Source organism: Apium graveolens, chromosome 11, assembly GCF_009905375.1.
Source record: "Apium graveolens cultivar Ventura chromosome 11, ASM990537v1, whole genome shotgun sequence".
NCBI lineage: Eukaryota > Viridiplantae > Streptophyta > Magnoliopsida > Apiales > Apiaceae > Apium > Apium graveolens.
The window spans coordinates 76,654,834-76,674,862 of NC_133657.1; the positions used below are offsets into that span (position 1 = coordinate 76,654,834).

General features: G+C 31.8%; 3 protein-coding genes across 5 annotated transcripts; 1 reads left to right on the top strand and 2 right to left on the bottom strand.

Annotated features, from left to right (window-relative positions):
• Window positions 1–3,178: 3,178 nt before the first annotated feature.
• On the top strand, window positions 3,179–10,399 carry LOC141698167 (nicotinamide/nicotinic acid mononucleotide adenylyltransferase). Of its 3 annotated transcripts, none has more exons than XM_074502798.1 (10): window positions 3,179–3,394; window positions 4,215–4,328; window positions 6,134–6,207; window positions 7,142–7,227; window positions 7,340–7,423; window positions 7,583–7,667; window positions 7,973–8,052; window positions 8,695–8,796; window positions 9,868–9,926; window positions 10,015–10,399. In XM_074502798.1, exons 2-10 carry the CDS (start codon window positions 4,240–4,242, stop codon window positions 10,109–10,111), a joined length of 756 nt encoding a protein of 251 aa, XP_074358899.1. In that variant the 5' UTR covers window positions 3,179–3,394; window positions 4,215–4,239; the 3' UTR covers window positions 10,112–10,399. The 3 variants fall into 3 exon arrangements, with proteins under 3 accessions (XP_074358899.1, XP_074358900.1, XP_074358901.1); XM_074502799.1 differs by having other exon boundaries at window positions 4,256–4,328; XM_074502800.1 differs by lacking the exons at window positions 3,179–3,394; window positions 4,215–4,328 and adding an exon at window positions 5,355–5,462.
• A 793-nt stretch (window positions 10,400–11,192) lies between these two features.
• Window positions 11,193–12,722, bottom strand: LOC141697042 (fasciclin-like arabinogalactan protein 1). Its single transcript, XM_074501226.1, has one exon. It carries the CDS (start codon window positions 12,645–12,647, stop codon window positions 11,418–11,420), a length of 1,230 nt encoding a protein of 409 aa, XP_074357327.1. The 5' UTR covers window positions 12,648–12,722; the 3' UTR covers window positions 11,193–11,417.
• Window positions 12,723–18,735: 6,013 nt separating this feature from the next.
• Window positions 18,736–19,679, bottom strand: LOC141697434 (protein TIC 20-v, chloroplastic). Its single transcript, XM_074501820.1, has one exon. The coding sequence runs from the start codon at window positions 19,524–19,526 to the stop codon at window positions 18,906–18,908; it is 621 nt and encodes a 206-aa protein (XP_074357921.1). The 5' UTR covers window positions 19,527–19,679; the 3' UTR covers window positions 18,736–18,905.
• Window positions 19,680–20,029: the final 350 nt, after the last annotated feature.

Below are 20,029 nucleotides of genomic sequence, written 5' to 3' on the forward strand. Positions count from 1 at the left end.
TTTTAACTAAAAGATAAATTTTAACTCACATTAATAGTAAACGAGTTATCTTAACTTTGATATACCAAACAAATTTAACTAATCATATTCAAATTTATTTTGGTTTAATTTTTTTAAACCCTAATCAATGATAAAAAGTTTATGTATCAATTATAAAAAATTTATGTTAACCCGAACAAAAGTACATATTATTTTATTTTAGCGGGTATAATTATTTTCTTATTTTAATTTTGATTTATCATGAATCAATTATATTATTGTTTTTAGCCCGGATAAATAACATGTATTGATTTATTTTAGTCTGACACAATTATACTGACTAATGAATCATCTCAATTTTCATTTTATAAAAATAGTTTTGGATATTATAGAAATTTAAAAAAAAAACCCGTAATTATATAAATCTAATCATTTTACACACATATTCGGAATCAAATTTTTAATATTTCAGCTATTAGGGTTAAATCTCAATTATCCCACAATCATTATACCTAACAACGAATTAGGTAAACTTTAATTTTATCTTAACACAAATTAATAATATAAGAATTATCTTTATTTTGAATTTAATTTTAGTTTTAGCATAGATCAATCATCTAATTATATTTAGTTTGTTTTTAATTTTATTTTAGTTGTGGTTAAATATTATTTTGTTTTAAAGCGAATAGATAACATATTTTATTTTATTCCGATAACATTATATCGACCAACGCATTATGTTGTAGCCCTGTTTGATAATATATTTTTTAGCTAGATCGGTAGTATTTATTATATTGTTTTACCCTAAGATAGCAAATTTTTGTTTTAGTTTCAGACCCGTTATGTCAATCAAATTCATCTAATAATATTTAGTTTTTTTGTTTAATTTCATTTTAGCCTGGAATGAATATTATTATATTTTAGACTGAATTGATAATATGTATATTTTATTTAATCCCATGACATTATATCTGCCAAACGAATTTACTTTTAATTTATTTTATTTTAACTCATTTTTTTTTGTTTTAGTCTCATGACAATATATCGACCAAACAAATTTGCTTTCAAATTTTTATCGGTATTTATTATTTTATTTTAATCTGAGGCTGCAAATTCAAGTAATTGTACGTAATTTTTTTATTTATTATTTATAATTGGATCAATAGTATAATTTTATTTAATATAGTATATATTTTTTATTTAAATCAAAACCATTAGATATATTACAATTCTATTTGTATTTATATAATTATATTGTAAATAATAATCTATTTATGAGAGTATTTTATTATAATATTACTATAATCACGATGACCATACCGACTACCAACTAAACTTTCATTATTTCTTATTTAATGTAATAGTATAGATAACTTCATGATAATTATATAAGTAAACGTATATGTTCAAAACTTTTTAGAACTTTTAAACTTATTTAAAGTGATAACATTGGTAAGGGTAATATATTATTATAATGAAATTATTATTTTATTGAGGGTAAAAATATAATGTCTCCATTATGTTGATACCTTCAAAAACTATTATTTTAGCATGGTGATTACTTAATCGATTAACTATAACTCTATAAAAGATATTTGAAAAAGATAATATTACTAATTGAACGATATTGTTTTATTGAAAATTCTAAGTGTATTTAAAAAAAAATTATGTTTTTAATAAAATTTGATTTTGTTTATTTCACATGAATAGGATACTGATTATACTTGGTCTAATATTAATTTTATTTATCTCGGATCAATGATTTACATTATTTTATTTTAGCCCGATACCCAATACACTAACCAAATTAAACTAATTATTTTTAGTTTAATTTTGATTTTTTAAATTCCGGATCTATTAGATAATTTTGTTTTAGACTGAATAATTAGTGTATATGTTATTTTTTACATTTTTGTTTTAGTTTTGTGTTAGTATGAATCAATTGTATAATGTATTTTTTTAATCCTGGATAAATAAAATATGTTATTTTGTTTATCCAAATTCATTATTATAATTTTTGTAGGAGGATTGATAGTATTCTTGTTTTATCTTAACCCTAGTCACATTATATATCAACCAAAATCTTAAGAATTATATTTAATTTGTTTAAATTTAATTTAGGCCGAAATAACAAATTAGAATGATAAAGATATCGATATGAATTAAAAAATTTATTGGTAAAAAAGTTGAATTTAATATAAATTATAGTGATATAGAGTTCAATATAAAATAGAATTGAAATTGGTAAAGTAATAGAGGAAGTTGTTTCAATATCAATTATAATTAGAATTGATCGACCAAATAATTAGAATTAGTACAATTAAGTAAGGGTAATTAAGTAAATTCAGCAAATACCGACCGACTACCAAATTTTTAATGTTTTATCTATTATAATATAGTATAGATTCTCAACCGAGCCGAAGTTGGCCATCGTGATCATTATCAATATCATTTAATTGAATAAGTTATTGTAAGTAATTTTATTAACATTTTTGATAATATTGTTTTTCGAATAAAATTAATGTATTAACCAAATGTTTCATGAAATTTAAATAAAGTTTTTTTTGAATTTTTGCAGAAAAATACTTTAAAAGTTCTTAAGCAATAATTACAAAAAATTAATCTAGACTTATAAGTAATATTTATTTATCATTTAAATTTTACTTATCTCCTTAATTTTAAAATTACACATATTCCCACAACTTTTTATTAAAAAGTGCTTATTAATAGTTTTGTTAAATTAAACGGGCTTATAATTGTGTTTTAGAAGTTTTTTTTGTTTATTTATTTTTAAAATTTTAATCCGCAAATCTAGACGCTTGAAATATAGTTACACATAGACCCTTGTTATTAACCCTAGGTTTCTTCTTAATGCTTGTAAAATAAAAATTTGAAAAATATCAATTCAATCCAAGTTAAATTACTCCCTCCTTTTTTTCATTTTTTTATATTTTTTCTTTTTGAGATATCTCATTTATTTATTTACATTTCAAAACTTACCAAAAATAATCGATAATCACATCATTTTCCCATTTTTCCTCCCCTTTCACATTATTTTTACTCCCACTATCTTCTTTTTATATATTAAAAGTTAATATGTCCCACTATTTGACACAGTTTTCTTTCTTTTTTGACTACTTTATACATATTTATTAAATTATTTATTAAACTATGTGTCCAATCCTTTTCATAAGAATTCTTATCAATCGAAAGGAGGGAGGGTGTATTTTTTTAACAGAAAAGGACAAAAGAACCAGATGCAACTTGATCGTTTAAGTGTTAAATTAAGCTAATAAGCAGTTCATTAATTCGCGCAGAGAAGCAGAGGATTAAAGAGGTCAGCGAATAAGGATTAGAATCTGTAGCGAAACTTGGTGGAAGATAAAGATAGAAGAAATTTCACCCCGAATTAAGGGTATGATTGTTTTATTTTCGGTATATCCATTAGTATTTGCTAATTTACAAGCTCAATTTTGATACAAGATGATATTATGAGAGCACGCATGCCAGGTGTTCGATGATTTTAGTGTAAGGGTGAAATTTATGTACTTTCTAGAATAATGTTGTTCCCAATTACTCCCTCCGTGTGTTATATATGTTTACTATGTACACATAGTTCGAGGTTTCTATAAATTATAGTTTCATAATATTATTTTAAATTATTATTTTTTGAATAAAAGTTTAAACACAGGAAAAAAAATTAAAAAATATTATGGAGTTGTTCTTTAAAGCGGCATTGAAAAGCATGCCAAAAAGTAATGTACAGAATTCAATGAGAAAGAGGGAGCAAAGCTTAAGAAAAGATATTTGGCGAGGTTTAAACAACTCTTGTATTGCGAATAAATTTTATGAACCAACTGCAGAGATAATTGGTTATAATTTGTACCACTTCTTGTCTATATATCTTGGGTTAGGCGTAGTGATTCTGCTGGAATGGCGCGGCACCCATTCTGTGTCCTTGTGACTATTTGCAGGTTGCCTGTCGTTCTGCGTAGTTCCATCAAATAAGTCCTAGTTTTATTAATAATCTGACATTTAAATTGTTGTTACGATTTGCAAGCAAGTGAATTCTTGTTTTTAAATGTACATCACATATGTTGTAGTTGTTATCTCGTTATGTTTTTGATTTAAAATGTAACACAGACAAATGTAAGTTAGATGTGATAATGTTGATTGTTGTGTTATTTAGCTTTACTTTTAGGTTTTGCTTCATATGAGAAAATTCTCTTGTGTAGTTCTAAAGCGGGATGTTGACTGCCAATGATTTCACTTGTAGTTTCCCTGCGTATGATGGATAGTGCCTTACCACTGGAGAAGTTATCATTAGGGACTAAAGATCATGATAACGGGTACTTTCTACTTTCACTCACTTCGCCATTTTGTTCCTGTTAGCCAAATTACATTAAAATTCAATATATTGTATGTAGATGAACATCGCAGTTTATCGTTGTTTTTGCTGGCGTGTATTGAGAGATATTAAAGAGATTAGAGGGAGAATCAGAAGATTTAGTTGAGAGACAGAATTTGAAAAACAAATATAATAGCATTTTCCCTAAAATGAAACGCTGAAAGCAATATATATGCCAAGTACAACAAGCCATATGCTATATTTGCTGAGATGAATCCATTGTAAAAGAAAACTTTCAGAACTTTGACGAAAGAGATGAGGTGTTACAGCAGGTTTACATAGCTATTTTAAACTGTTAGTTTTAGATTATTAACCGCAGGATGATTATTAATTAATATGTCCTTACCGTTTTGAAGTCCGCCTCCTTGAGAATTTTGCAAATTACATTTTAAGCTCATTGTCACTAGGCTTTAAGTCTTTAACTTCTCCGCTTTGGGTTTCTCCTTTGCTTTCACGACTTTTTTGCCTTCAAAAGGAAAAAGAATATCAGGGCACAAATGATTTTTATTTAATTATTAATAAAATCTTCAAGAGTTTCCACGTAATACATATGAAATATATTTCCTTAAAAAATTACTGATTTCTGTTTCCGTTAGACATTTGCTTGGGCAAGAAAGTAGCCAAAATTCTTCAGAAAATGAAACTACATAATTCTTGCCAGCTTTTTCCTTGGAAACAGAATTTTTTGGTTTTGGTGACTTCTTAACTACAGTTTTCTTCTTCTTTGATTACATCTTTGGACTTGTATCACTATCTTGAACCTTGGAACCACTTAAGGATGGTTTCGATGATGCGTTCTTAGGCGGCAGGCTTGACGTTTTCACCGTTAGCTTTTCTGGTTTTAGAATTCTCAGCAGAATTCTTTTCCCAGGTGACTTCTTTGAGGGAACTCGTTTACACTTTTTAGTCTCTTCTTCTGACCCGTCTTCAGTATCAGTTTCTTTTTTCTCACTTTCTGCCTGCGTAGGCTCTTCTTCATCAAAGTATTCAGAAACTCCATTTACTTTTTCCTTTTCTCCATGCACATTGTCATCTGCTTCCTCGTGATCTCCTTTAGCTTCATCTTCCGTTTCAGGTGAATATTTTTTTCCTCCCCTTTGGATTAATTTCCATTCCTCTGCTGACTCTGCAAAAAAACAGAAAGAAGAAATAAAATATGAGCAGTGTAAGCATAAACATGTGAATGGACTAAGAAACTGCAACTATTCTAGAGCGGCACACATACGATGCATAGGAAAGAAACAGAAGTAGATCTGTTTATGGTAACCCATGCCATTAGATCGAAATAAGAACTGACGTACAAAGCATCTGATGAAATATGCACTTCCTCTTATAAATGATAAAGACAAGAAAAACAAACAACACTTCTTCCTTTTATATATGATAAAAACAAGAAAAACAAACAACACTGCTATCCCAGAATTGTTTATATAGGAATAGGACTAAATGCAAAAGAAGAAACTTATCCTCTATTGGATGTCTGTAGTAGTATTCGTGCAATTAAAAACGGACCGGAGTTATCACCTAAATTCCAGACCTCTAGCACTAGTCAAAAAAAGTCTGTTTTCTTAGCTCAGTGGTAGAGTAATTGACTGCAGATAGTCGTAAGGGTTATCAAAGGCAGCACCAATGTGAACAGTTGACAAATCTTTATTCATGCTAAGCTCGCTTGTTCTTCCATTACCCTTTACCATATTATGTGTTTTAATACTTTTCTTACCTGACAAACTAGCTTTTGAATTTCAGGGAAACAACATATGTAGTTTTACTCTCTGCTGGAAGTTTCAATCCCCCGACATATATGCATTTACGTCTTTTTGGTAAGTGGCGACTACCCCTTTTCTCTTTTACTCGAGATCAATGTTCCAGAGATTGCTAGGCAGACCAAGGCGGTTGAGGTACCACCTAGCGATTAATCGGGTAGGCAGAGATAAATCGGAAAGATTAATTAGAACATTAATTGGCGTACTTTAATATTATTATATTAGAGAAAACTGGACCTGACCTCAGGTAAATTACCTGAGGTTAGGACATTTTATACCTTAATATTTTAAGGGCAAATTTGTAAATATAAACATGACCCCCTATATTTACAAAAATACCCCTATGATATACTTATTTTCTTTCAACTTCGGGCATGTCTCCTCAGGGCCAGCAATCTCCTATATGTATATGTATGTATGACATTTGTTACATTAAATTAGCTTTACATGAGATTAGAAACTATATTGATTTAAAGTTTGTATTTGTTATAAGATATCAATTTTTTTTATTTTTTTTGTCGGGTTATAAGATATCAATTATATGAGATAAAAAAAGTTAAAAGAAACTAAAATAAAAATAAATTTGTATTCATATGTCTAGTGTCTACATTACTTCTTTACTGCAGCCTAACTACTTTGAAGTATTAAGTTAATAAGAAGCACGTTATCCAGGTTATCCAATGCGATAAGGTTTCATCAGTGTTCTTGTTAGTACATGCACGTATAGAGTTTGAAGCTGAACCTCAATTTAACACTTACCAGCGACTCTTGTAAGATTGATGTATGTCTTGCAAGATTGTTGTAAGTCCGTAAATTTAGCTTATGGTACATGTTCGAGAGCAATGCACACACACAAACGTATTTATACATGATCATTAATATATTTTTACATTTGTCTATAACTGCAATAAATCTTATATGCAATTTCTGGTGGAATGCTGATAATTTTTTTAGTTATCTTTGATTGTATATTTTATATTCTTGTTGCTAGAGCTGGCAAGAGATGCACTGAATTCAGAGGGGTTCTCTGTTATTGGTGGATATATGTCACCTGTTAATGATGCATACAAGAAAAAGGTATTTAACTGTCTATTAGAGCATAAAGTATGCATTTTGTCTTTACACCTGATTCTTTGAGTTGACCATGTTTAAATATGAAGTTAGTAGCTGAATGTGCTTGTATTTGTAGGGTCTTTTATCAGCTGAACATCGGATCGCAATGTGTAATCTTGCATGCAAAAGTTCTGAATTCATAATGGTGGACCCGTGGGAGGTCTCTTTTTTCCCCACACCTCGCACATGTGTCTTTTAAATTATTCAAAACTCAAAAAAGCTTCATGCATGTCTTTTTCTGAACATCAATACATAGGTTTTGATGTCAGCTGTTGTTTCACTATGTATATATATAATAAAGTCTGTATCTCTGTAGTAGACAAATCAGAGTACCTTCCAACGGACATTAACTGTTTTATCCAGAATCAGGAGTTCCTTGTGTGATAACGGATTGATACCTGGAGGTAAGCTTTGCACTATGCCTTGTTTTTTACTCAGTCATAAAATGAAGAACTGGTTTAGTCATTTGTTGCAAATAATCTATAATCATATTAGTCATTGGTATTCTATGATTGAGAAAGGCGTGGTCCTAAATTGTTTGTATTAATAACACAAGACATCATGCTTTATTTTCAGATTTTTTTTGTTTATTATTTTATATATCATGCATCCATGCTGCAATCACCTGTATTTGTGTGTCATATGTTAGTATTTATTTCCTTTGCACTTGAATGTTATGGATAATACATTGTCTTTGCTTCTGCTTTAGCATCCCTGAGAGTTATGCTTATCTGTGGTTCTGACCTACTTGAATCTTTCAGCACTCCTAAAGTATGGATCCCGGAGCAGGTAATTCCAAGTCTAAAATTAAACATTTAACTCAGACACAAGTTTTAATTCTGCCAGTTAAGGTTGGACAAATAACTTTAGTTTCAGAATCAATTAAAAATAAGTCATGTCTCGGTTCTAATCTGGGCACCATCACCATATTGTAATCTACCAAAGAAAATGCATTCAGAAGCTTATGAGATCTTGGTTAATGTCTATCTGATGAAAGGTTTTATGTTGATTTTGATATTTTGGCCTGTTGAACTGTTTTTCCTTGATATAATAGTTTTAGGTTTTCCATTGTTATTGAAAATATCTTAATTTAATGAATATAAGAATTCCAGTACATGACATTGCACAATGTCATATTATGCATACTGTAGATCTCCTTTTGGGAAATATAATTTTTTTATTGGTTAAGTTTTTACGAAATAATATTGTGCAACATGTAGAGCTTATTTGAAAATGTAGGCATGCAATTTTAATCATGTTAGGTGGGCTTCCAAGTTCTGATACATTATCAAATTGAGTATAATTACTGTCATACAATTTCAACAAGTTGTCTGAAATTTGCTTCTACTTCAACTTGTATGTTAACTTATATCTTCTACATTTCAATTTGTGGAAGAAATCTTGTTATTTCGTTTCTTTTTCAATTTCTAGGTCAGGACTATATGTAGAGACTATGGTGTGGTTTGCGTTCGGCGAGAAGGTCAAGACATTGAGAAACTTATTGCTAGTGATGAAATTTTGAATGAATGCAAGGTAAAAAAAATATATTTATGTTAAATTCTCTTCTTCAAGGTGATTCTAGGGATTGCAATCGGGTCGAATCGGTCATAAATCTTAATTCAAATTAAAAACTGATTTTTAAACCATACCCGAATGCGATCCGAATCCGAAAAATACCGGAAAATTGAATTACAAACTTGATCCTGCGGATTTCGGGTTGGGTTTGGATATACCCGAAATCCGAATTTTTTTGGATTGTATTTGATTAATATCCGAAACCTGAAAATATATTGTATCGGATTAGTTTGCCATTCCTAGCTGATTCCTTTTTCTTCCTTTTGATTTTGTGTGGCTGACAACCAGGGGCGTAGCTACCTTGAGAGCAGGGGGTCACTTGCACCCCCTCAACTCTCAAGTATCTTCTTTTTTCTATTATATAAAATTTAAATATTTTATATTTGACCTTAAAAATAATATTTTTGACCCCGCTTAATATTTTTGACCCCACTTAAATTTTATTCTTGACCCCACTTAATAATATAATTTGTAAAAGGGTGCATAAATTTATCTTTTAAGTTCAACAAAAGAGGTTAAATATATCGGATAAGAGATAAACCATTAATTATATTCTTCTTACATATAAATTGAAAATATTGTATTTGAAAGATATTGTTAATTAAAATTTTAAAATTTTATTTGTCGTTAAATTTTTTTCGACCCCCTGACTTGGTTTTCTGGCTACGCCCTTGCTGAGTGCTGACAAACCCCTTCTCCCAATTGAAAATATCTTCTAAATACATGTTTTAGTACAGAAATTCAACCTCCTTTTCTCACAAGATGAAAATATTTTCTAAATACATGTTTAGTACATAAGTATTTCCGAGAAAGTATCTTCATGTTTCCAGAAGAAATATTTGACTTCTCCTTTTTCAGAATATGAAAATATTTTCTGATTTGTTTTTATCGTGTAATCGGTGATTTATTGTTAAAGTTTATAAGATGTATCTATTTGTTTTGCATCTCCCCTTCAAGTTTGTTATGTTATTTCTAGTTTAATCGCGTAAGCGTCAGATGTTTCCTGTAATTTGACTTGTATTTTTGCAGAGTAACATCAAAATTGTGGACGAAATTGTTCCGAACCGAATTAGTTCTACAATAGTAAGGTAACAACAGATTCAAATGTCTAGTTGGTTTTAGAGTGCTAACATGTATCGTACTTGTATTCATTGTGCTAACTCTAAACTGTTACAGGGACTGTGTTTCCAGGGGTTTGTCGGTGAAATATCTAGTGCCAGATGAAGTCATTGACTACATCAAACAACATAATCTCTACTTAAACTCTGCATAAATCTGACAATTGCCCTTCGAGTTTATAAAGCGAAGATTTTTTGCTTGGTCAATTTAATAACTTATCAGTTCCGGGCTAAAATTATTTGCTTGCTTGGTCAATGAAGAACTTATCAGTTAAAGAGTAAGTTCATCTGTGTGCCGGATGTGTCAATAATTACTTGGATTTGGGAGCCAAGTGCATGTTGTATTGACTGGGTTCCATTTACAGTCTGTCCATAGATGCTGAGATGTGTATATATGTATGTTTAGCAAGAAATGCATTGCAAAAGTGGTTGTTTTCTTCGGATGAGGTTGCTGAATTATAAGGCAAGAAAATATTTTAGTAGGGAAATAGAGATGCAGATGGAAATCGTTTAATGCGATATACAATCTGTTTAGCTTTTGTGAAAGCAGATTGAAACATTTTTTTAGTCAAGGAGATGAATTCTAAAGAAGTATACATGTACTGAGAAATGAGAAATGATAAGTGATAAGATAAGCTGAAAAAGTGTAGTTAATAATTTGTACAAAGCTCCTTTATTGACAATGTTAGGTGTTATAATTTTGTTTCCAAAATTTTTTACAAATGGCATGAAATAATGTGGACCGTAGAGGATTTTTCTTTTATAGGTTTTAATATAACTTAAAAGTTTAAAAGTAGTATTAATTATGACATAGTTTGGGGATAAATTAGAATTGAACCGGACTCGCCGCTTCGTGTTCACTGTAGCAGATGTTAGTGCTAGGAAATTTCAAAAAAATTCAAACAAAAAGCAGAGAGTGTTCTGATTATTCATTAAGAGGCTGGGGGACATTGTGGAATTTTGTAATTTTATTAAAGGGCGTGAGAGAGTCAAGAAAATTTCAAAAAATAAGATGACCTATAACTCGTTCGATATGTAACAGGCTTATTGATGGAATGTGAGTTTGATGCAATTGTGTTGATTCATTCGGACCCAACCCAAGGCTGGGAATTGGAAATCAAAACTGTGCATGACATATTGCTAAAAAGCAGCAGCAACCATATAAGGAAACTTAAACAAAAACCCTTGAATACTCGTAGCTTCATATGTGATTAAATTTCTAATCCGTGAATCGCATTAATAAATAATTAAAGTATTATAACGGAAATATACATAAATTAAAGAAACCAAAACACTCGACAGTTGACACTCCCCCCTCTCAACCTCGGACCATAAATTCAAACAAACCCTAAATCACACCTCACAAAACCCGTAACAAAAACCCAAAGAATAAACAAATCATTTACGGAAAATGATTTATTTAACCCGAAAAAAACAAACCGACAAAATAAACTTAAGTTACTACAGCTGTAACAACACCAACCATACACTCATCACAATCGCAACCAATCCTCCACCGTTAAACACAACCGCTCCATTCTCATCCGCCGTCTGATCAGACGGATCCTCATCAGGTGAATCCGCCGGTGAATCCGACGGAGCATCCGCCACCTTCTTCTTCTTCTTTTTCGAACCTTTAGGCGAATCCGCCGCAGGCTCCGGTGCCGGCGCCGGAGTCGGCGATAAGGCTCCTTTAAACAACTCCTTAGGCAACAACACATTGTTGATAGTGTAAATCGATAACGGCTGCTCATCGAACAATGTACCTGTTATTCTAGCTGTTACTAGCTTCGTCTTTAGAGTTACTTGTTCTCCGTCATTTTGAACTGTGATATCGAATTTACTAGCGCCGTCAGTTGCTAGTGTGTTCATTAGTCCGTTATTCTGTTTTAACATCTGCATTGACTCGTAAACAGGCATTGCGTGTGATTCGAGCAGTGCCTGTTTACCTGCAATTGTTAGGTTTTTAAATTTGGGAGCAAACTTTTTAAATGCGTCATCGAGAGGGCAAAAAATCGTTAAGCCTCCGTCGAGATTGTCTTCGTAGGTCTTCTGTGCGTCGGAAGCTGATAATGCGTCAGCGAAGACTTTACATCCGTGAGCTGACATTAGTTTGGTGATGTTCTGACTGCTCGGAGCTGGCGCCGGAGCTTCCGCTTCCGGCGAATTTAAGATCTGACTGATCTGGATAACGGAGAGATTGTACGGACGCTCGTCGATTGATTTGACGAAGGAAGCGGGGAGAACGCCGCCGTTATCTTCGGCGCCGAAGCCGACTTTACCGCCTTTGAGATCGGTGATGTTGACGAAGCCGGATGTGCCTGTAGCGGTGCCGGTGGCTTGGAACATAGTGGCGGCTAAGGCAGTGCCGTCGGTGATTTGGTGGAGTTTTTTAGCGCCGAAGTAGTCGAGGAGGACGTGGAGAGAGAGAACGTTTTTCATTGCGGAGATGGAGAGGTGTTTGGCGAGGAGGTCGGCCATTCCGGCATTGTCGACGGCGCAGACGGTGATTGTAATGCGGCGGTTGATTTCGGCGGCGAGGTGTGTTTCGGTTAGGTAGTGGTTGAAGGTTGAGAATTCGGGGTATTTGTTGAGGATTGCGGTGATGTTATGTGCGGATGTGAGTGTGGGAGAGAGAAGAAAGATGAGGCTCAGCACCGCCGTGATGGCGGTTGCAGAGAGATGTTGCATCGTGAGAGAGAAAGAGAGAGTGAGAGAGAGAGAGAGAGGAGTGTGTGGTTTTGGAGGATGAGGAGAGGGGTTTAGCTGAAGTGAAGCAGTAGATGTAGATCTAGAGTGAGGGTATTATAGGAAATACGTTATTACTGTAACGTATACATTTTGGAGAAAATGACGGCAGAATCTTGTTTTATTTGTTGCACTGCTGGTTAATCGGGGTTTGATGGGGAAATGTAAAACTTATGGTAATTAAATTACCTAATATTTAACTTATAATAATCGTAGCATTTTCCTTATTTTTATATGTAAAAGTTCTTGTTTATGCTTAATATAGGGTAAACCACATTTTTTAGCTACAAGTCAAATCTACATAATTTTGGCTTAAATTCTAGATTTTATTTGATAAGTTTAAATTCTAGATTTTATAAAGGTAAGATCATAACCTTAATTCTTAACATAGGCCATGTGCACATAGAAAGTTAATAATTATACATAAAGTAATGTCATAAAATTTTGAATTGATTTTAAGATATTAGTATTTTCCTAATTTAACTGTGTAAATTGAGTTGAGTTATTGATTTGGAGAGATGATTCAATTTAAGCTTGGCAAAGAATGTTTATAGAAATCAGTAATTAGTTTTGAAATCACAAAGATACCAGTTAATTTTTTTTTATTAGTGAAATTAAATGGGAGTTAAAAGAAATAGATAAATTTAAAATAAAATAATTTTTTATCATTCTGCATAATTATTTATCAAGTTTGGTGGTCCCTGATGTATGAAATGTTATTATGTGAAATTATATAATAAAGGTGAATAAGAAAACATAGAAATAGGATAAGAATAAAAGAAGCGATGGTTGGATTTAGAAAAAAAAGAAGAGTCCAATGTTGTTGACCAGGAGAGGGGGGGGGGTTAAATAAATAAATAAATCCCCACCTCCGACATAAACATTTAAAGAGCATCGGAAGAGTAAAGGTAAGCGAATAAATAAAAGAAAAAAAATAACAGAAATAAAGGAGAGAAACAGCAGAAGCTAAATTAACGGAAAAAATGGCAGTGTACGCATTTAGCGAGCGTATCAATTCACGTGGTTTAAGCCAGCCGTTGCCGGTTATTTACTCCCCAAAAGCTCACTATTACTAACATTCACCTTTTCCTCATCCAACTTTCAAAAGCAAAGCCTTCACCTTCATATATACCAACACCCTCCTACAAGCATAGGGTCTATACTTATACAACATATTTAAATTCGGTCCACAACAGTCCATTGTTATGTGTGTTAAGTCAAAACCTTTTTATCAATATATGTTTATTAATAAGCATACATTTAATATTTAAATGCATGTGTAAATAAGGATTTCTGATAAATATATATTTCTTAAAAAGCATACGCTTAACATTTAAGTATATGTGTAAAATAAAATTTCTGATAAATATAAGTTTTATAGCAAGTTCTATACATTTGAACACTTAAAGCAGGGTGAATCGAAGATCAAGACAGCATTTTAAAATAGGTTCCAAAAAAATTATCGGGATAAATTGGACATTTGTTTTGTTTTGTCGGTGTCAAACAGCTTCCAAAAAAATGTTACAGCTATTCTTTGAGAAAAATGAAACAAAATAACAAGAAAATGGTGGTAGAGGATAGGGATAGGAGGGTGATTATGTAATTGACAACCGTGTAGACGTATGTACAGCTGTTCATGCTCATGCTTAGCTGCCCTTCCATTTCTTACACAAACATGCTTGCCAGTAATTCATTACATGGATAACCAAAATCAATGTCAAGTGTGTATTTGCCACCTCTAATTAATTACTCCCTATCCCCTTACCCCTTCAAATTTAAATGTTTAAACAAAAATATATAAATCTAATTGTCATATAAAAATCAGGTATTGTGCGTCTAGATTAAGCTAAATGGAGCTGGTCCCCGACAATAGTACGCTAGAAACCGTATTAGTAACATTCATTAATATACAAATGATGTTACTCATACGATTATATTACGATTGTCAAAGACCAGCTCTCAACGACGACCCAATGTATGTAAAAATAAATGAGAAACGGGTGGAAATTTGCTACAAGATGCCCTCCCACTCCCCACCGACTGGAGGTGGTGGTTAGTTAGCTTCTTCTAGACATATCATACCCTATAATTTATACACATATATTCTTGCAACAAATCATTAAACACTTTACTACACTACTATATTAATCTCTGATTGAAATTCCAGTTGATCACAGGAGTCCAAAATTGTGATTGGATTATACATAATAGTATCATATACTATGTGTTAAAAATCCCTACTTGATCCTTGCATATATGAGAATTATAACCTAACTAGACAAGAAACACCTAAAAGGCGATAGCATAAGACATATTCTAAAGATTATGAACTCCAGGTATTTTCCTCGTATCCTATTACAAATTCAAATGCATCACATGTCGCCGTGCTTGCAAGTATAATGGTGATTGATAATTTGCACTTCACACTGGACTGTTGTCAAAGATCTCGAATTAGGAATAGAAATATATGCATGCAATAAGGCCATCTCCAATAGTTATCTCCAACAGTTACAATCCAAAAATCCAAATTTGGATCACCAACTGATCCAAATACTGATCCAAATTTCTGACCAACTTAAATGGTGTGATCCAAATTATTTTTCATATATAATAATATATAAATATCATATTAAGCAATTTTATCTTGAATTTATCATTTAATTATTATTATCAATTTATATAACATTACATAAATTAATTAAATCAAAAAAAAATAATACACATAAAAATATTAAAATTGTGCACTTAATTCACGAAAAACACATTTATTGCAATAATTAACATACAAAATATCATTGATACACATTGATTTTCCGAACTACTATATTTTTCCCACAAATGCTCAATTAATACATCTCTAAGTGCAATATGTCCCTCTTTTTTATTTTTAAATTTTAATGAAATTACGTTTTCACATTATTTTAAGTTTTGTTCAAATATAAATTTTGTTAACTATTAATTATATTCTGTTATTAATTATATAATTAAATAATCAAAAATTAATTTAAAATCTCATAAACTACGAATAACAAAACCATTATTTTATATTAAATTAAGTGATCCAAATTTGAATCAGTGAATAGTAGTGATCCAAAGTGATCAAATCCAATTGCAACCCTGTTGGAATGGAATTTGGGATAATCTGCCCCAAATTTGGATCTTTGGATCCCGGTTGTATTTGCGTATTTGCCCTAAAGAGTAAAAAAGCAACTAATTGTTAAAAGACATGAACATATTCCTGAAACACTGGGAAATGGGAATCCTTGCTTCATCAACTCCCCTCCCTCACCCAAGAGACAACTCAGTCCCTACAATTGCACACAACAGCTACAGCATGCAAACATCAAACATCCATGACTCTAGTAAGGATTTCTCAAGATTTAGTGCTTTCCCAAACTCAATCAATGTCACCTTCCCATTTATGGAATGGACCTGACTTAATTTAATAATCAAACTCCCGAAAAATAAACCAGTACAGAACATATTTGACCACACAAAACAGACACCAATATATAGGAATAACAGATAAAGCAACGGACTACTCTTATCTGAAGTAAACTATACATTACAACCTTAGTACTCCAGCAAAGGAATTTGGAAGTAAAGAATCTTAACATTTAAAATTAACGCAAACTAAAATCTAGCCATACCTGAAGTGAAGACCAAATACTAGAAGAAGCTGTGCGACATAGAATACTTCTAATTATAATTTATACCCAAGTCACTGTCTTACGACTCTACATACAATACTGTTACTCTATACTGCTAATATTGCACCTTGCGACAATCAGACCTTGAACTTTGATCTGCATACCCGACTATTAACACATTACTGACATTTCATTCTTACAACAATTTTTTACGGGATATTTACATAAATTTATCATTTAAATTAATGAAAACAAGAATAAATGGCAGATCAGCTTTGCAATAGCACGTCATCAAATCTTTCAAGATTTTGTCATTTAGAGTTCCCATATTAATGTTTTATAATCAACAATAGTTTCTTTGTACCTTAAACATTAATGATAATAATTAAACTGAAAAAGCTGTTATTAGGTCCTGTAGTTCAAGATTTTATCAGCTGTAATGCCCTTGAGCTCTACCTAAACCCCTGAGGCCCTACATGACATAAATTGAGCTTACTTTAATTGTACTCCCTAATCCCTATATTCTCCCACTACAGATGCATTTCACACATTTCTTCCAACAAATTACTCATCTATTTGAGATCAATAACAATACCATGTTTTTTAGTTCTCTTCAGTAGCTTCATATGGAAACCCTAGAATAGAGTCCTTATTAAATTACTGAAATTTCCATATTGTGGGGGTGAAAGGATATATATAAAAGTGTGTATAAAAACTGTCATCTTTTAGATGCATCTAAAATCTTCGTACACATCATGTATACAGAAAACTTGCAAGGTGAATACAGACTATTGTAAATAGCATCTGAGACTTCTGGTAGAAATTCTTTAAGGCGCTTTCATGTATCACCAGGATTAAGAAGTAAGAACTGAGAAAACTAAACTTATTATTTACTCATCCTCTCAATACTACGGGGATCTTGGTTTGTAGGGCCTTAGAGCACAAAAAGTAAGAATATATAGAAAAGCATCACCATCCAAGTCCATGCTACAGGTAATGCTCTAAAATAAGGTCTAACCACGGTGATAGACACAGAATTAGTGTTTTATGATCCATTCACCCGTCAATATTTGTCTAGCACCAAGCAGTTATCACATGTGCATAAGATTAAAGTTCATGAAAACTGATGCCGCCTACAGCACCCACCTTAGAACTACCAAGTGAAGCACCTACGCTGCCTGATTCTGCAAGGTTTTATTTTAAAAAAAGGGTTTGAGGTCGTGCAATAAGGAAAACTAATTAACTAATTACATTGCTTCATTGACTTCTATGACATTTAATCCATATCATGGCACACTTTGTAATTTCCTTTTAAAAATAGGTAAAAACAAAAGCGGAATTGTTTCAAGCATGGCCAGTTCATATGAAAAAAAGCGGAATTGACCAACGCTTGGGCATTACTAGGTATTAATGTATATGGAATAAATAAAGATCCAGATTTTCTGGAAACTGGTAGGTCAAAGATTTAAGATGCCATCATCCTAGAATATAAGTGTTTGGATTTGACAAGTTCTATCGGAATTTTTCTGCGCATATATGTGCAGTTTTACGGTGACATGGAATTTCTATATTTGGGTTCTAGAAAATATTACACTGGATTCTAGATTACAAATACAGAAAGGAAAAGCTCTCACATAATCTTGGTAACATATTGCAATTTATTACTATGTCAATTTGTTCTTGCATTCTATTAAACCAAACAGTTTACAGTATATTAGGTGGTTAACTACATCAATTTTACATTTATTAAAAGATGTGGCCTGTACTAATGATTTGAAGTTATGGAAATTATTTCATTTAAAAAGCACTACATATGTTCTTCTGTTTCTTCTATAACATAATTATTTAAAAGGTCCACAAGTTATGAAGGAGCACGGTAAAAATGTGAAAAATGCACGCAGAGATGAACAGCTCATGCACATGGCACACAAATGCAAAATTCAAACCACATTAAGAAAGCAAAAGTTTACACAATTTTCCAAAACTATGGGAGATATCAAAAACCAGTAGAAATGATAATAATGCGTAATCCACAAGAGCAGAAGTAGGAGCACATAATCTGTCGCGCTTTCAAATTATGTGCACTAAGAAAATAGAGTAAAACCTGTCCATTAGTGACTTGCCAGATATACAATACACCAAACATAGACTACTAGAAAAAGAATTGGCAACTTTTTTGAAAGTTTTTGTTAGTATCAATGATCACAAAAGTGATCATTATACGGGAACACAAACAGGAGCAGTAAACTAGAGTTAGGATTTAACCTTCTCATCAATGTCATAAGAACTTACTATATGCTAACTCGGTCTAGCAGACATATTAAACATTAACAATGTATTTACGAACAACAGACATATAATCATACTGAAACCACACAGCATTAAAAGTATAAATAATTATAAACTTCAATTCCTCACTAAAGTATAAGGTTGAACATATTCTACTTCTCCGAATTACCAAATATCTACTTTTAACTAAATAAACAACATAATGAATTACCAATGTCATCTTAATAGAAAGCAAAAACCGAAAAACAATTACACTTAAAAATCACGGAACTTGCCTCTCAGCAGCTTCAGCAACAATAGGCAATCTGGGCACCTGACCAAACAAGCACGAAGACGAGCCGTAAATCAAACACACCAAAAGGAACAAAAACACAGTACTATCCAAACTCATCATCAAATCCAAGCCCAACCCATCTCTTGGACTAAAACTCCTCTCCAAAAGATCAGGAAAAATCAACAACACATCAAGAACAATAGCCTGCATAGTATTAAACCTAACATACCTACTAAAATTAGGGTTCCTCACAACCACAAAATACAAAGTCAAGAAAACCAAGAAACCATTAAAAGGGAAACTTTTAAACACCCTTATAGCAGGAATTAAAGGCTGCAAAAGGGTTTGTATTGGAGTGAACTGTGTTATCACATATTTACCATATTGAACACCATCAAAAAAAGGGTAAAAGTAACAAATGGCTGAGATTAAACGGTCTGGTGCATCAGCTGTTTCATTGTCATCAGATTTTGCAGTGATTGAGAGCTTTCTTGAAGGTGAAATTGCAACATTTCTGGGCTTTTGAGCTAGTGAAAGAAGTGAGAGTGATGAAGTAGATGAAGATAGATACAAGGAGTGTTTGTATGATAAAAGATTGGTTAAGGCCATTGTCTTGATTCTTGGTTGCAGGAAAAAGGTGAGATTTTTAGAATTTAAAGATTTAATTTTTTTTATGGTTTATTTAAGAATATCTTGGTTCTTGAATCTTGATTGATATTTTCTCAGTTTGCATTGTTGTTTTGTTTGTGTGCTATGAATTGAGATTGATTAAATTATCAGAAGAAAAAAAGAAGAAAAAAAGATTGGGATTGATGTTTTGGGTTACATTTTAGAAGCCCATTCTTTAAATGGTCTATATTTATCTAGCACAAGCTTTGTAGCCCAACTTAAAATTGTTGGGAGAGCCTTCTTGGTTCAGATGAAACATGTTGAGTTGACTTGGAAATTTGTATGATTTTTAAATTTGATGGATATTTTAAAATCAAGAAATTTTCCTCTTTCTTTCGAAATTTTATGAAAAAAAATCCGGCCTCAAATTTGTTGAAGTTTCTTGACATGTTCATGATCAAATTATAACCACAGACCTTGCTCACTTGTAATTTCGGTTGTTT

What these genes read in the sequence shown, in the direction of transcription:
- LOC141697434 (XM_074501820.1), bottom strand. Translation starts at nt 19,526, where the DNA reads ATGGCCTTAACCAATCTTTTATCATACAAACACTCCTTGTATCTATCT.
- LOC141697042 (XM_074501226.1), bottom strand. Translation starts at nt 12,647, where the DNA reads ATGCAACATCTCTCTGCAACCGCCATCACGGCGGTGCTGAGCCTCATC.
- LOC141698167 (XM_074502798.1), top strand. Translation starts at nt 4,240, where the DNA reads ATGATTTCACTTGTAGTTTCCCTGCGTATGATGGATAGTGCCTTACCA. An exon ending in TATGCATTTACGTCTTTTTG is followed by an intron (nt 6,208 to 7,141) that starts GTAAGTGGCGAC and finishes TCTTGTTGCTAG; the next exon opens with AGCTGGCAAGAGATGCACTG. An exon ending in TAATGGTGGACCCGTGGGAG is followed by an intron (nt 7,424 to 7,582) that starts GTCTCTTTTTTC and finishes TCTCTGTAGTAG; the next exon opens with ACAAATCAGAGTACCTTCCA.